This window comes from Agelaius phoeniceus, chromosome 13 (assembly GCF_051311805.1).
Source record: "Agelaius phoeniceus isolate bAgePho1 chromosome 13, bAgePho1.hap1, whole genome shotgun sequence".
In the NCBI taxonomy this organism is placed as follows: Eukaryota; Metazoa; Chordata; class Aves; order Passeriformes; family Icteridae; genus Agelaius; species Agelaius phoeniceus.
Genome location: NC_135277.1, coordinates 16,926,695 through 16,942,527, shown reverse-complemented (window position 1 = coordinate 16,942,527; position 15,833 = coordinate 16,926,695). Strand labels below are relative to the sequence as shown.

The 15,833-nt window shown below is 56.3% G+C and overlaps 2 protein-coding genes across 2 annotated transcripts; one reads left to right on the top strand and one right to left on the bottom strand.

Annotated features, from left to right (window-relative positions):
* Nucleotides 1-251: 251 nt before the first annotated feature.
* On the bottom strand, nucleotides 252-9,217 carry SNUPN (snurportin 1). The gene is made up of 8 exons (XM_054642156.2): nucleotides 8,910-9,217; nucleotides 8,607-8,763; nucleotides 7,701-7,805; nucleotides 7,506-7,602; nucleotides 6,541-6,638; nucleotides 6,181-6,258; nucleotides 5,023-5,103; nucleotides 252-1,292 (listed from the first exon to the last, which is right to left on the bottom strand). The coding sequence occupies exons 1-8, from the start codon at nucleotides 9,059-9,061 to the stop codon at nucleotides 975-977; spliced, it is 1,086 nt and encodes a 361-aa protein (XP_054498131.1). The 5' UTR covers nucleotides 9,062-9,217; the 3' UTR covers nucleotides 252-974.
* Nucleotides 9,218-10,006: 789 nt separating this feature from the next.
* SNX33 (sorting nexin 33) lies at nucleotides 10,007-14,471 on the top strand. Its single transcript, XM_054642067.2, has 2 exons — nucleotides 10,007-11,658; nucleotides 13,592-14,471. The coding sequence occupies exons 1-2, from the start codon at nucleotides 10,218-10,220 to the stop codon at nucleotides 13,843-13,845; spliced, it is 1,695 nt and encodes a 564-aa protein (XP_054498042.1). The 5' UTR covers nucleotides 10,007-10,217; the 3' UTR covers nucleotides 13,846-14,471.
* Nucleotides 14,472-15,833: the final 1,362 nt, after the last annotated feature.

Sequence of the window (15,833 nt, the reverse complement as noted above, 5' to 3'; positions counted from 1 at the left end):
CAACCTGGGAACAGTGAGAACGATCATTTCATCCCCCCAAGACCAGGGAGGGGGAGCAGCTGGTGCTTAAAAGATGGGGTTGGGCTGGGATGAGAAAGACAGGACAAGAGACTGAAGTACCTCGATGTGCAGAGAATTAAACCCACACAAGCGTTTCCTCTGCTCCAGTCAGCACTGGAACCAATTTTTCAATCCCTATTTGGGAGGCACAGCACGCATCCACCCTTAGGTAGCAGGAAGACGCTCAAGAATTTGTCTTTCTGAGAAACCTTTTATTTGGCACGATCAATGGTAGCGTTTTTCAGAGAGAACCCATTCCTTCCTCCCCCCACTAGGGAGAAAAGCCTTGAGGAGAGAGAGGCTTCTGCCGTGCTCGCGCTGCACAAAGCCCTGCTCCAAGGCAGGTCCTGCTGCAACGCAGGGAAATTTAGATTTTCCCAAGAACGCATGGGTGTGGAAAGTCCAGCCTTTGCATTTACAGCAGATCACTGCAAACTTTTTGTTAGTAACAACTTTCATTGGAAAGGCCTCAGAAAACAGCTGGATCAAAGGCTGAGGAGCCCCAGTTTCCAGGCTGGGAAGGTGGGGCTGCTGCAAGGGTCACAAGCAGCAGCTGCACCTCAGAGGTCCAAGCACTGTTCCTATGCTGGAGTTTTGCCAAGACTCTAACAGAAGCGGGGTCAGGAGCTGAACTGTATTCCTGTGCTATGGGGACAAATCATTTCCCAACACGACTGCTTTAGTGAAGAACCAGACTGTTAAGGCCTCACAGAAGTCCTGGCAAGGAGTATATAGGTATATACTAACAACAAATACAAAAAATCCAGCAGCACCTGGGGCAAGATATTCCACTGTCATGCCCTTTAAACAAAGCCATCCTATCATTATTACTCTGCCCCCTCAGGAGCACGAGGCACAGTGAGGAGCAGGGAGCTTTTTCCCTGCTCTCTGCCCAGCTGGGCTGTCCCAGCAGCTCAACTCTCCATCTGGCTCACTGCTCCATCCCGGCCCTCCGGAGACTTTTCTGGCTGAGGGGTGGACAAGTGTTCCAGCTCGTAGTGTCCGTTCCTCGTGGCTGCCTGGCCCTTTTCTGCCGCCAGCTTTTTGCTCCTCTTGCTCTCGATGATCTGCTGGAGCTGCCGCCCGGCGTAGTCAGGCTTGGCTGTGAGCTCAGTGGCGGGCACGGTGAGCCCCAGGATCTCAGGGACCATGTAGGGCCGCAGCCAGCCCACCAGCGGGGTGCTGCCCGGGGTGTAGTGGGTCTGCTTGTGGTAGAAGAGCAGCCCATCGACCTGCGGGCAGGAGAGAGAATGAATGAAAGGGCAGAGCTGAGGCTCCTGCAGGTGAATGACCAGGCAGCAGACAATGGCTCTGCTCTCTGTTTGTAGGCCAAAACCACCAGCTGGATCATTTTTCCTCAAGCAGTGCAATAAATAGCGGAAGGGAAAGGAGAAACCTGCAGAGCTGCTGCCCTGAAAGATCAGTGACTCCCAGATGGCTTTAAATTGTCAAAGGCAAATGAGTCCAGCTTGGTGTCAGCACAGAGCAACGTCCTCTGGATGCTTTCATCCCATTCTGCAGAAAAGCCAGAGAGTCTCTGAATAAGGCAGCCCACTTTACTGGATTAGGGCTAGTTTAAATAATACATTTGGAAAGTAATTAGCCCGAGCGTGTGACGCCAAGGAGCCCCGATTCCTAACAGCTCTTTCAGCTGGCTTATGCCAAAAAAATTCTTAACGTTTCCCTGGAGAGAACTTCTCCTAGCAATCAGTGACAGTTAAGGGCACTCAGGACTTTAAATGTTTAGGCCCTAACTCTTGTGCTACTATTTCCACACTCTGCAGTGCTGCAGCTGGCTGACGTTTTCCCCACTTCCCCACCGTGCTCAGGGATCCTCATCCCCCCTCTTCCCACGCTTCCCAGGGGTGTGCTCTGCAAGGTTGGATCCTGCTGTCAGGCTGACTAATGCTGGAGGTGGTGCTCCTCTTAGCTCAGCTTCACAAGCTCTTAAAAGGCCATTTGGCTACGAGGAAGAGTGGCTGAGTGGGCAGAAAAGAGGAGAACAAGAGCCCACCTCAGGATGAACTGCTCCCAGGCCCCTCCCTGATCCTACAGACTCCAGAACAGAAACACTGGCTGAGCACAAAGCAGTGTATGTCCACTTCTGCTCCACAGCTGCTAACCTCTGGCAGAGAGGGTAAAGCTTCTGGCACTATTCTGTGCATAATTTTCAGTCACTGTTAACATTTTGCAAAATAATCCCAGAAAAAGGGGGATTTCTGTGCTAGGAAAACATAAAACCGGAACAGTAAACATCATGATGAGCTTGTGCAACCCCTCTGGACATATAAAGTGAAAAGCTTTTCCCCCACCCTGCCTCCTGGCAAGAATCAGATTCTGCAGCACTCCAGTACATCCAGCCCATTCCTGTGGGTGCGTGGCACTCGATGAGCAACGGGGATTCTCCAGTACCCACAGGAATGTTTCAGTACAGATCAGAGCCTGGAAGGCCTTCCAGATCACTCCAAATACCTTCCCAAGCTGGAGAATTCAAAGGAGTTCAGCCTGGTGGAGACAGGTCACGTTACCCATTGCCTAATTTAAGTGACTCCTATATTCCTTCTCGTTTATTTAATTTGTTGGCCGGGTCCCTACCCCAAGTCACCACAGTGACAGTGGCCACATCAGAACCAGGACTGATGCTGTCCCTGAAGGCCCAAACCCGAGGACAGACTGGCCTGGCAGGATTTAACATTCCACAGCCATGCTTTCCAGATTTTAGGTGCTTAACAGTCCTCCCATTCCTAAGCATCAGGGTTTCTCAGAGGCTTTGGCTCCCCTGCCTTCGTGGAAAGCATGATTTTACTCAGATCTGTGAGAGGGACAGTAGCTCTTAAGATCCACTCTGAAAACCACTTGAAATTCAGAGCCAGTCAACTGATCCAAAGTCTACTGAATTCCAGGGAATAAGAGTCCACTGAATAGAGTGGATCAGGCCCTAGCTCTGAGGTTACAGATTAACTCTGAAGAAGACCCAGATCTGAAAGCACTGACCTCCTCTGTGGCCACCACACACACAGGATCCCTGTCAGCATCAAAAGATGCTGGGTCCACACCTAAGACCAAGACTTTGTTACCCTCGACCCATAGTCAGGATGTATTTTGCCTCCTGCAAAGTTTACTCTGTTCTGTGCTGGTGGTAGGAGGTGTTTTTGGGGATTTTTGGGCTCCCTCTTGTGGCACACCACACAGACCCACAGCTGCCTTCTTCCTGGAAAAAGCACCACAGTTCCTGTGGTGTTGGGGCTGCTTTGAGCCAATGTACACCATGTTTTGCTTCTTGGGGTCACACCCTGATACAGCAGAGGGTTTGGGGGGGCAAATCACAGCTGGATTACACAGCTGGAGCCTGTGCAGCTCCATCTCCTGCTCCAGAGTTTCGCAATGGCCTCCTTTGTAGCCCAGAAGTTTGCTGCTCTGAGTGCAGCGGGCAAATGCTGCAGCCTTTCCTCACAGATGCCTCAGGAGGGGATGAAGACTTTACTCAGGAAAGCCAGGAATGACTGTTTCTACAGAGGCACTTGGAGCATTTATTATTGAGCAAGACAGCTGAAAGAAAGCTGGGAAGCCTCTTCAATCCATGTTCAGAGCAGGGTCTGGCAAGACCAGCGAGGGGCTGGGACTTTCCAACTTGCTCTGATGACTGTTCTGGCTTTCACAAGCAGAAATCAAAGTCATTCCTCACAGCCAAGTTAGTGCCCTTAACTTAAACCTACACCTATTTTAATGGCTAACTCAGGATGGGAGACCATGAGAGACACTGTCACATCAACGTGGCTTTTGGCTTCGTGGGACAAGAAATCTCTGTGGAAGCTGCTCCTGACGTAGGGCTGAGCTGGGCACTCCCAGGAACAGCTGCAGCCACTGGAGGAGGTTCTGGCTCACAGATGTTGTCACTGTCACCGGGTCGGAATGCCACTGCCTCCTCCATCCCCTTCCCTTGCAGTGACAAGTGAGCCAGGGCAGACAAAAGCAGCCAGAGCTGATTCCACAAGGGGCTGAGACTCACTGCTCACAACCACACAGAACTGAGCTGGGTGGCACGTGGCTTTGCCTGTCCTGCCCTTCCCCAGAGGTCAGAACAGCACAACAGCTGTGGCAGGGGAAGTTTAGAGTGGATATAGGAAAAATCTTCCCCCAGGGGATGGTCAGGCACTGGAAAAGGCTCCCCAGAGCAGCAGCCATTAGCCCCAAGCTTGCCAGAGCTCAGGGAGCCTTTGGACAACACTCTCAGGCCCAGGGTGGGATTCTTGGAACTGTCCTGTGCAGGGCCAGAGCTGGAATTTGAGGCTACTAGCAGGTCCCTTTCCACTCAATATTGTATGATTCTACTTTTAAAGCTGATGAAGCAGACACAGGTGTCCTGCTCTGTAAACAACACTGCTCAGTGATTTCTGTCACAGCCAACTGCCCCCAGCTCCAGTACACCTCAAGCACCCATCATGAACACCCAAACCCCTCAAAAACATTGGGATCTTACTACCACCCTTCTCCTTCCTCCCCAAAAAACAGCCAGCTGCCTTGTTGGAAGCACCAACACCAAGGAAATGCACAAAACCCCACCCAGGGTAGTGGTCAATACCAGTTTTGGCCCTAAAAAGGTCAGCTGTCCATCACACTGCTATGTGAACCTGAGTTGTGCTGCTGTGGAGGCAGCCTGAGTGTCCTCTCATCCCAAGAGGCTCTTTCAGACACAGCCAAATGCAGCAAGGGCAGCACAAACCCAGGAAGTGCTGTGCTTTAACTCTTGCTCGTTTATGTGGTTGGATGAGGTGTGTGACAAGGCAACAGATCAAACATGGGCATAGAGGCATCCACCTCACACACAGCAAACAGCAACTTGGCAAGCTTTCTGCAGCCTCAGGAGAGCAAATTCCCAAGGAGAGAGGATGCACCTCTTTCCCAGCACTGGCAGAGCTGTTGCTAAGGCTGGGGTCCAGGCCCCCACCTGAGTGTTCTCACCTCAAAGGGAAAGTCTGTAGCCAGCAGCTCACACAGGCTGTCCGAGGAGCAGGGGAAGTTCTGCAGGCCCACAAATTTGTACTGGAAGAATAAGAGAGGATTAGAAGAGGCAACTCTCTGGTCTACAGGAGAACAAGTTGCTGCATTGGTGTGCAGGCAGCTAAAAAGGAAAGATTCCTCTGGTGCAGGATGTGGCATAAGAGGGAAAGGGTGAGGAACAGCTCCCACATACTCCTGATACCTTTTTTCCCAAGCACCTAAGACTGCAGGAAGGACTTTTCAGGAGACCTGACCCAGAGATGCTCTTCTAACCAAAATAGAAAATGATGACCTCCGGGCAGGATGCAAAGCAGACAGATGTCTGCTCCAGGCTGCTGCCTCAGCCAAGCCAATCTTTCCACCCAGGAAATGAAAGCTGAAACGACCCCCCCCTCCATTAGGTAGTTATCTTCTGGATATTCCTGTTGGAAGTCAGGACAGGATGTTCTCTGAACACAGACACCCTCACTGCAGTCAGCTCCATTTATCACCGAGGCGCTCAGCTCACAGGAGCTGCTCTGCTTGACCATGTTTGAGCAGACAAATCTCTCATGTCTGTACCCAAAATTCATGTTCCAAGCTGCTGTGGACTCTAGGTCTGACCCCCATGTGTAAGCCTTCAAAGCAAGACTTTTTATTCTGGCTCAGCAGGGACTCTGGGTGGCAAGCCAGCATTCATCCTGACAACTTCAATGATCAGTTTAAACAGAGGGAAGGCTTAAAGCTTTACAAACCCACAAGACTGCCAGAATAAACCCCATTGTAGTCAGGCTGCCAACCAACACTGCTCCTGAAGAAACCACACTGGCTTTCCATTCCATTACAAGGGAAAGCTAAAAACAGCATGGAAGTTAGCTGATACCCTGCAGTGTGATCTCCCTCAGCACTTTGGATGGGGGGGAAAAAACCCACTAAACTCATTTACAATATGCAGTGGTTCTATTTACATCCTGACCACGGCATCCCATTTCATCAGATCTACACTTTGAAGCCTGATCTGTGAGGGGAAAGGAAAAAAAGGGAAAAAAAAAGCTTCCACTTGTGAAAGAAACTGCTGAAGCCTGCTGAACAGGAGAGCTTAGCCCCCCTCAGCCTCCTCCTCAGTACAAAAGGACTTACCGGATTAATCCTGCTTTTCTCTCCCAGCCCTTCCTCCTCTTGGATTTTTGAGGAGAGCCAGAAGAATCTGAAGTCAGTCTGTGAAAGGAGGCAGAGTTAGTGACCATTCACCACACATCACCTGGCAGTGTCTGCTGAGCACCTTTGATCCTCTGCCCTCACCTGGGAGATTTACAAATCGACTTAATCTGCAGAAACAGCACCCCAAACCCTGCTGCTCCCCCCCAAACACTTATCCAGCAGCTCTAAAGCTGTAAAGATGCTGGTGCTTAGGAGAAATTTCTGCCTTTTGCAGAGTGAGCTTCACACAGTGCTGGAGCAAAGCAGCTCAGGGAACAGCAGGGAGGGCAGGGTCAGTACCTGGCAGTCATAAACAGGGTGTCCTCTCCAGCACATCACATCCAGGATGTAGTAGGTCTGCTTGGCCTCGCTGTAGATGCAGTCCAGGATGCTGTACACTGCACACACAAACACAGGGAGGTCCAGACCTGCTCCTAGCACTGCCCAAGCCAGCTGGCAAATACCAGGTCCCAGCTCTATGACAGTAATCCTGCCCTGATGTGGGACTGTGGCGTGCAGAGGGATCCCCTCCTGCCAACACAAACTGCAGCCCCAAAAAGCCTTGAGCTTGAGGAGTCCCACAAGGTTGCAAAGGCACCAGTCAGAGGCACAACAAGCAAGGGCATGTTTCAGGAAATGGCATTTGCCAGACAATAAGCCTCTCTTTTTGGGGCAAAAAAAAAGAATTCCAAGACATATTAAGGAAGATGACACCATACAAAGGTGTCTGTTAGAGGACAGAGAGGATGTCAGGGTTTAAGAGTGTCAGTCAAACAGGAAGTTTATTAAAAGATGTGGCAGGACATGAGGCAATGGTTTTAAACTGGAAAAGGGCAATTTCAGATTAGATGTTAGGAAGAAATTTTTTCCTGTGAAGGTGCTGAGTCCCTGGCACAGATTGCCCAGAGCAGCTGTGGCTGCCCCATCCCTGGAAGTGTCCAAGGCCAGGCTGGACAGGGTTTGGAGCACCCTGTTTTAGAGGAAGGTTCCCTGTCCTCGGCAGGGCAGTGGAACAAGATGAGCTTTAAGGTCTCTTCCAACCCAAACCATTCAGGGATTCTGTGTGCTTATAAAGGCATCTGATACTGCTCCCATCTAGTTATCTCCAGACATACAGAAGGCCTGAAGCTGACCACCCCCAGCACAAAAAAGGGGCACGGCTGTGGGCCTTGGGGGAGCTGGAGGAGCAGCACTGGGCCTGTGAGCACACACAAACTCCCAGGCAGTTCCCCTCTCTCCATCCCAGACCCTCCTCACACCTGTACCTTTGTCACTGGTTGAGTTGTGCCGGTTTCCTCCTGGCAGCAGGGATGGGAACCTGTTGACACAGAAGCCACTCTTCGTGTAAGCTGCTGTTGTGCCCTGTGAGGAAAAAAGGAGAGAAAAAACCCAGTCAAGCTAGTTTTATGTTGTCTGTGAATGGGTAGACATCCTTTAGCAGCTGGTGGAAGCCCACTTACCCTGGAGGCCACGACAAGAGCCCTTTTCCCGACGGGACACACCACCACAACCCACTCCTGCTCCAGATCTGAGGGGACATCCACCAGCCACTCTGACAGCATCAGCTGCAGGGAGCCCAGGGAGAAGAACCAGTCAGTAACAGCTCTGCTGAAGTTATGGACAACAAACAGCTCAAGGGTAAAGCAAGGAGGTTTTGACTTTGCTTTGACACTGGGTGTTTTAAGGGCAGCTGGCACTGCTTGTCACCCCCGAAAGGGCTCCTTCCCTCCCCTCTAATGAAGGCCAACCTGCCTAACACATTCTTCCTCAAGTCTTCTTCTTGCTTCCCCAGCTGCTGACTGAGCTTCAGACCACAGCACAGGGCTCACACTGGGCACCCCACACCTTGGTCCCCACTCCAGCACTTTAATTTTAAGAACACAGCAGGGCTTAGAGATTCCAAAATGTCAGGAGTAAAGAGCCTCGACAAACTGACCCCTTCAGAGGTTGCCTAAGTGGCTGTGTGTTATCTAGAACCAATACAGCACCCAGGCTGATAAAACCTAGCTGAGTTTGCCCTTTTTTCCTTTCCAAACACAGGGAAACAGAAATCTTTAACTGAATACTGCCTAACAGGGTACTCATGCTGCTGGCTGAGCTGAAATCTCCTAAAGTGGGGAACACAGTGATGCAGAATTAATGGCTGGAATCAGTGACATTCCAGGTCTTTTCAACCTAAGTGATTCGAAAGCACATCCCATCTCCACGTGTTTTGGAGGTGAACTAAGCACAATTTCTCTGCGAGCACCAAGTCGAGCAGGACACACTCCTCTGAGCCCCCAAATGGCCATCACCGGGGCCTCAAAGCACCCCACATCCCTGCCCCACAGTCACACCCCGCCACGGGGACACAGCTGGCTCCTCACCTGATTGGCGTAGCGCTTGGGCAGCTTTTTACCAGCATCCACGTCCATCGCCTCTTCCTCCGCATCTTCCCCTTCCTTGTCCTCGTCCTCACTCTCCACCCCTGCCCAGTCGTCCTCCGCCAGCCTCCTGGCATGGTTCACGTAGTCCAGCCGCCTCCTGGGGTCGAGCAAACAACCCGCGGGGTGTCAGGTCCCGCACGGCACACGCGGCCCGGGCCGCTCCCCTCAGGCAGCTCCGGCCCGGCCCAGCGCGCCCCGCGCTCCCATCCCGGCGGCTCCCATCCCGCCCGCCGCCGCGCTCACTCTCTCTGGATGCGGAGGAGGCGCTGCCGGCGCTCGGCCTGCCCAGGGCCGCTGCGGGGCTTGTAGGCGGCCAGCCGGGGGTGCGGCGCGGCCGGGCTGCAGGGCCCCGCCAGCCCCACGCCCGCCGCCAGCGCCGCGCTCAGCTCCTCCATGGCAACCCCGCGGCCCGCCCGCCGCGCTTCCGCCCGCGCCGCCCGCAGCGCCCCCGCCTGGCGCGGAGGCCCCGCGCCCCCCTCAGCCCGCTCGCCCCGTGCCTCAGTTTCCCCCGCGCCCGGGCACCGGCACGGGGCGCTGCGGGCCGGGACCGGGCACGGGCGAGGGGCACGACCCGGCGGGGACGCGGGAGCAGCCGCAGCCCCCGCGGGCGGGGAGTCGTGCCCCCGGGACCGGCTGCCTGCAGAGGGCAGCGTGCGGCTGGCCGGGCCGGGCCGGGCCGCTCCCCGCCGCGAACCGGGCGGCGGAGCGGGGAGCGCTGCCCTGCGTCACGGGAGGCTGGCGGCCGGCTCCGCCACCCCTTCGGCAACGGGAGCGGCCCCGGCGCTGCCCCGTCATAGCCGGTGGCTGCAGGAGCGGCCCCGACACCGACACGGGCACCACCGCCGGCGCCGCCTCCGTCCTGCGTGAGATTTACGGATTTCAGGGAAAAACCAGACCCCACCAACCATCGGGAAAGTCGGCCCGGAAAGGAATTGCAAAATCCCGGGATCACCGGGAGGTTGGGCAGGGTTTGAGGTCGTGCCCGGCGGTCTCCCAGCGCCCACCGACGGGAAATTTAGGGTGTGATACCCACAGGAGCCCCGAGAAAAATCGCTTTGGATTTATTTCCTCGTTGGCAGCCAGGGGTTTTCCTCCCGGAGAGTGAAAGCTCGGGATCAGCCTCCCAGGGAGATAAACCCTGCGCGGACATGGCAGAGCCCGGCTCTCGGGCCGGCCGGGATCCACATCCCGGAGGAGCCAGGCGAACGCCGCTCGCGTGACTGGGAATCTTGTTTTTTATCCAGGGAATGCCGTTTTTAAACGGGGAATGTTCTTTTTAACCGGGGCGCCGGGATCGCGGGGGGTCACTTGGACATAGGGACGTTGGCGTCACCTCGTAAGGGATTTCTTCTCCACCTTTTTTTTTTTTTTAATTTTTTTTATTATTATTATTATTTTCCTGGGAAAGCGGCCAAGCCATTTCCCACAGCGCCTGGTGGTGATCCCGGAGCGGCGCGAGCCCGCGGTATTGCCGGGATTGGGGGGGTGTTTTGGCCGGGGGGGTTGCGTTCCGCTGGCTCCCCCCCCCCTCTTCCCGACACGGGACCGGCCATGGCGTTGAAAGCCAGAGCGCTTTACAACTTCCAGAGCGAAAACAAAGAGGAGATCAGCATCCAGGAGAACGAGGAGCTCGTCATCTTCAGCGAGAACTCCCTGGACGGGTGGTTGCAGGGCCAAAACAGCCGTGGGGAGACCGGCCTCTTCCCCGCTTCCTACGTCGAGATCCTCCGCTCCCGCTCGGGCTCCAACTACACGGACTATTCCAGCAGCCCGGTCGGCTCCCCCGGGCACGATTCCTCCTTGTACTCGGCATCCCCCAACCCCGGCATCTCCTACCAGGGCAGTTTTGAGGATGATGATGATGACGATTGGGATGACTGGGACGACGCGTGCACGGTGGTGGAGGAGCCGCGGAGCGCGCCGGGCACCAACGGGCACCCCTCGCCCAGCCTGCCGTGCCCGGCGGCCTATGGCCACCACCAGCACGCCGGCTACCGGCCCAAGCCGGCGCTGGAGAGGCAGGACAGCATGGGCTCCTCCAAGAGGGGCAGCGTGGTGGGCAGAAACCTCAACCGCTTCTCCTGCTTTGTCCGCTCCGGGGTGGAAGCCTTCATCCTGGGTGACGTGCCCCTGATGTCCAAGATCGCCGAGACCTACTGCATCGAGATGGGCTCCAGAGGCCCGCAGTGGAGGGCCAACCCCCACCCGTTCATCTGCTCCGTGGAGGACCCCACCAAGCAAACCAAGTTCAAGGGCATCAAGAGCTACATCTCCTACAAGCTGACACCCAGCAACTTCAACTCTCCCGTGTACCGGCGCTACAAGCACTTCGACTGGCTCTACAACCGCCTGCTGCACAAGTTCACGGTGATCTCGGTGCCGCACCTGCCCGAGAAGCAGGCCACCGGCCGCTTCGAGGAGGACTTCATCGAGAAGCGCAAGCGGCGGCTGATCCTCTGGATGGAGCACATGACCAGCCACCCCGTCCTCTCCCAGTACGAGGGCTTCCAGCACTTCCTCTGCTGCCGCGACGAGAAGCAGTGGAAGCTGGGCAAACGCCGGGCGGAGAAGGACGAGATGGTGGGCGCCAGCTTCCTCCTCACCATCCAGATTCCCACGGAGCACCAGGACCTGCAGGATGTGGAGGACCGCGTGGATGCCTTCAAGGCCTTCAGCAAGAAGATGGATGACAGCGTCCTGCAGCTGACCAACGTGGCATCGGAGCTGGTGCGCAAGCACGTGGGGGGCTTCCGGAAGGAGTTCCAGAAGCTGGGCAATGCCTTCCAAGCCATCAGCCACTCCTTCCACATGGACCCTCCCTACAGCTTGGATGCTCTCAACAATGCCATCTCCCACACGGGCAAGACGTACGAGACTGTGGGGGAGATGTTTGCTGAGCAGCCCAAGAATGACCTGTTCCTCATGCTGGACACTCTCTCCTTGTACCAAGGGCTCCTCTCCAACTTCCCAGACATCATCCACCTGCAGAAAGGTAAAGAGGCATTCTTCTCCCCAGGAATGGCCCCATGTGAGTGGGAATGGTGCTGCAAGTGGGATGGGGATGCCATGAGGAAATCCTTTGTTGGGCCTTGAAGGGAATGGGGAATGAGATGGGAATGGGGATGGGAACCTCTGCCTATGCCTCTTAGGGGAGCGGTGTGGCCCCTGCTGGCACAGCCCTCCAGTCAGCCCAGCCTGGCAGAGTCTGCTAGGGCTGTTGGGTCCAGAGTCTGCCCCAGTGATCCCATGGACTCTGTAACTGCTGCTGGTGCTACCCAAAGCACTGCCAGGGGTGGTCAGCAGGGATGTCACGTCCCCCAGATCGTGAGCAGGAGCCAGCACTGCTGCTGTTATGTCTGAGGTGACCTGCCCTGCACCTCTTGTGCATCCCCACCCACTGCCACTTGTCCCTCCTCATCCTCCCTTCCTGCCAAGGCAGAGAATGGGTGGCCAGCAGGAATACCAGAGCTTGCTCCCCCAGGGCTGGGACATGGCTGGACATGGCCTTGGGTTGGTCAGAGGGGCCGAGGGGGCAGGGCAGTGGAATAGGGGACACACTGAACTTCTGGGGACAACCAGGGTCACACTTTTCAAGGGTATGTCCCTGCACCTCCAAGCCCAGCAGGAGGGGGTTAGCACCCCCAGGGCATCAGAGCTCCCCATGTCCCATTTGTCCTGGTTCCCTGGATTTGGTGGGATCAGAGGGGGGGAGAAGTGTCAGCTGTTCTCTCCCTGGGGCAGGCGGCAGGCAGGCAGGGCTCGGTGTCCCTTTGCACCCAGGCAGCCAGCAGTGTGGGTGTGGGGACAAAGTCCACTCACACTCCTCCCTGCCCAGCTGCCCGCAGCAGGGAGGGGACACCCACACCAGTGTCCCCAGAGTGTGGAGGACAGGTTTTCCCCAGGGTGAAGCCAGGGCTGTTTGTGTCCAACATGCAGGGATGTCTGTGCATCACTCTGCATCCCTGGGGGAGGCTGGGAAGGCAAAGGGCGCAGGGAGGATTCAATCCTGCCCGGGCAGCTTCCCTGCCTTTCCTCTGAGTGTTGTTTACCCATGGAGAGGGGCTGGATCCCGTCCGGAAGCGAGGCCGCGTGGGCAGAGCGGAAGGCAGGATTTGGCCTCCAAACTTCGCTTCTTCCTTCTCCTCCTCCTCCTCCCCTCTGGGAGCAGGGCTGGCGCAGCGGGAGCACTGTAACCCCGGGTCTGGTGCTCCCGGCAAGGGGCAGGGAGAAGGGAAGAAAGCCCAGTGCGGGCCAGATCCTGTTTTTAGTTTTTTAGCCTCTGTGCTAATGAGGGGGAGGAATGCAGGGCTGGAGCCAGGCAGGATTCTTTCGAAACCGAGCTGTAAAAAAACATGGAAGGAGAGGGAAAAACTGGTGTCAGAGCATCAGCTGCCTCTGGGAGTGGGAGATGCTTTCCCAGCTGAGCTCCAGACAGCACCACGTGCCCTTGCCACATCCTGGTTCACTGCTTCTTTGGGCTGGGTTCTCCCAGGTCTGCTCCTGACCCCTATTCATGGAATGGCTGGAATATTTGGAGGGAAGGCTTGGCTGGGATGCTTCACTGTGCTAACACTGCCCCATGTCAGCTTTGCACCCCAAGCCTTGAGTCACAGCACTCAGGAGCCCAGACCCCCAAAACCAGCTGACTGGTTTTGAGGCTGACTGCCCAGGATGGAAAAGGAGCTGGGGATGCCAGAGTCCAGAGGGAAAATGCTCCCGGTCTTTGCCTGCCTGGAGGAGAGGGAAAGGTTTGATGGGCAGGGGGAGATGCAGGCAGATCCCCCCCTGCCATGGGGCAGGTCTGTGCCTCTCCTTTGGGGCCAGGCTGGTGCCCCGGCATGGGGGGCCATGGGCTCAAGCAGGGCTGCCCAGGGAAGGGGCCCGAGGGTCACACCCATTCCCTGACGCTGCTCCTGCCCCGCCAGGCGCCTTTGCCAAGGTGAAGGAGAGCCAGCGGATGAGCGACGAGGGCAGGATGGACCAGGAGGAGGCGGACGGGATCCGCAAGCGCTGCCGCGTGGTGGGCTTCGCCCTGCAGGCCGAGATGAACCACTTCCACGAGCGCCGCGTGGCCGACTTCAAGAGGATGATGCAGTCCTACCTGAGGCAGCAGATCGTCTTCTACCAGCGCGTCAGCCAGCAGCTGGAGAAGACGCTGCGCATGTACGACAACCTCTAAGCCTCGCCCCGCCCTGCCCGCAGCCCCCGCGGCTCCTCGCACGGGCTGGAACTCACCACGCTAGTGACCAAATGACTCTGGGCTTCTTCCCCCTTCCCGGGCTGGCAGGGAAGGGCTCGCCCGCGGGCTGGCCGTGCCACCTCTTCCTTTCTTTCCCTGGGGACCTCCCACCCTGCCACGGGTCTGGCAGGAGCGTGGGGGGATCACAAGAGGGACAGGTGGGGAGGTAACGGTGCTGGGGTCTCTGCCCAGTGATTTTTAGCTTTCTGAAAACCCACTCTCCTGGAGCAGGGGTGGGTGCATCCCAGCCCGCTGGGAGGAGAAATCCAAGCGGTCGACATTTTGCACACTAAAAGCTTTTCTGATGGAAAAAAAAAAAAAAAAAGAGAGAAGAAAAGAGATCTTTATTTGGAAGAGATTTTTTTGTTTGTTTGTCACAAGATGTTTTCAATATTTTCCATTTTTCTGCAGCATTTTTACTGATCAGTTTTTAACTAGATGCACAGAGGCAAAGAGAAATCTCTTTCTCAAGTATGGCTGCTGACTGGGAAAAGGGAGAAAAAAGGAAAAAAAGGGAAAAAAATAGCCCCACAGCCTTTTCAATAAAATCATTGGTAGAAAAAACACCCACCTTCTTCCCAGAGATGTCTGTGGAAAACAGAGCTGCTCCAGGATCCCGGGGAAGGTTCTGCCTGAGCATCCCCTGGCTTCCAGCCAGCTTTGAACATCCCCGTGGTGTGGGGAGAATGACCCCAGGAGGGGTTCCCACAGCAACCACCCTCCTGCTCTCTAAACAGCCCCCCAAGGGGCAGATCCTGCCCTGCTCTGCCCTGGCTGGGACAGTGTGCTGCTGCCTGGAGACAGCAGGGCTGGCACGGGGGCCTTGTTTTTGAAGGGAAATGGCTGGGATAAATCACAGCGAGGAAAGTTAGGGCCGCCTTGGCCTGGCTCCAAGGATAAAATTAGCCCCGGCATGCAGGCCAGCGGGGTATTGTTAAACTAACAGCGACGCTGGGAATGCTGCGGGCTGTGCTCCATCCTCCCGAGCCCTCCCTGGCCCCAGGCTGCAGGATGAGCACTCTGAGGTACAGCCCTGCTCCCTGCTCACAGCCTCCATCCAGGCAGGACGTGCTTCCTCCTGCACCCACAGCCAGGGCAGGCCCCTTCACCGTGGCCCCATTCCACCCTGGGTCCATCCCACACCAGCCCCATCCTAGCCCAGCCTCATCCCACCCTCACCACATCCTGTCTTGGCTCCATCCTACCCCATTCCCAGCACGCTCTGGTACCATCCCAATCCCATCCCATCCCAATCCCATCCCACCTCAACCTCATCCCACCCTAACCCCGTCCCACCCCAACCCCATCCCATCCCAACCCTGTTCTAGCCTGGCCACATTCTAGCCTGGCCCTGTTCCACTCTAGTCCCATCCCAGCCAGGCTGCATCCCTACATGGCACCATCCCACTCCATTTCCATCCCAGCCCTATCTATGGGATGGGATGGGCCCACTCTGGCCACATCCTATCCCAACCCCATCCTGCTGCAATTCCTTCCTACCCTGGCAGTGTTCTACCTTGGCCCTATCCCACCCTGGTCCCATCCTGCCCCAGCCCATCCCACCCCAGCCTCCTCCTCACCTGACCATATCCTTCCTTGGTACCATCTCACCCCATTCCCTCCTCATCCCAGCCCCATCCCAGCTCAGCAGCCGTGGGAATGTGCTAATCCTGCAGGAGTGGCGGGTCCCCAGCCCTGCTGGCCCTGCTCTGGGTGACCATGGTGGCCTCGGTCCCACGCTGAGGCCAGAACGTGTCCCTTCCCCCAGCCCTGCTCCCTCAGGAGCACAATGGGCACTGGGGCTGAGCCTGCCACCGCCGTCCCCGGGCTGGCAGCCAGCCTCTGGCACTGCAGGCAGCCTCCAGAGCTGAGCCAACATCCCAGCTCCCCTGGACTGCCTGGGCAAGGGCAATCCCTGCCTGGGGTGC

What these genes read in the sequence shown, in the direction of transcription:
- SNUPN (XM_054642156.2), bottom strand. Translation starts at nt 9,061, where the DNA reads ATGGAGGAGCTGAGCGCGGCGCTGGCGGCGGGCGTGGGGCTGGCGGGG. An exon ending in CTCCTCCGCATCCAGAGAGA is followed by an intron (nt 8,764 to 8,909) that starts GTGAGCGCGGCG and finishes GCTCGACCCCAG; the next exon opens with GAGGCGGCTGGACTACGTGA. An exon ending in ACCCTGTTTATGACTGCCAG is followed by an intron (nt 6,259 to 6,540) that starts GTACTGACCCTG and finishes CTCCTTTCACAG; the next exon opens with ACTGACTTCAGATTCTTCTG.
- SNX33 (XM_054642067.2), top strand. Translation starts at nt 10,218, where the DNA reads ATGGCGTTGAAAGCCAGAGCGCTTTACAACTTCCAGAGCGAAAACAAA. An exon ending in CATCATCCACCTGCAGAAAG is followed by an intron (nt 11,659 to 13,591) that starts GTAAAGAGGCAT and finishes CTGCCCCGCCAG; the next exon opens with GCGCCTTTGCCAAGGTGAAG.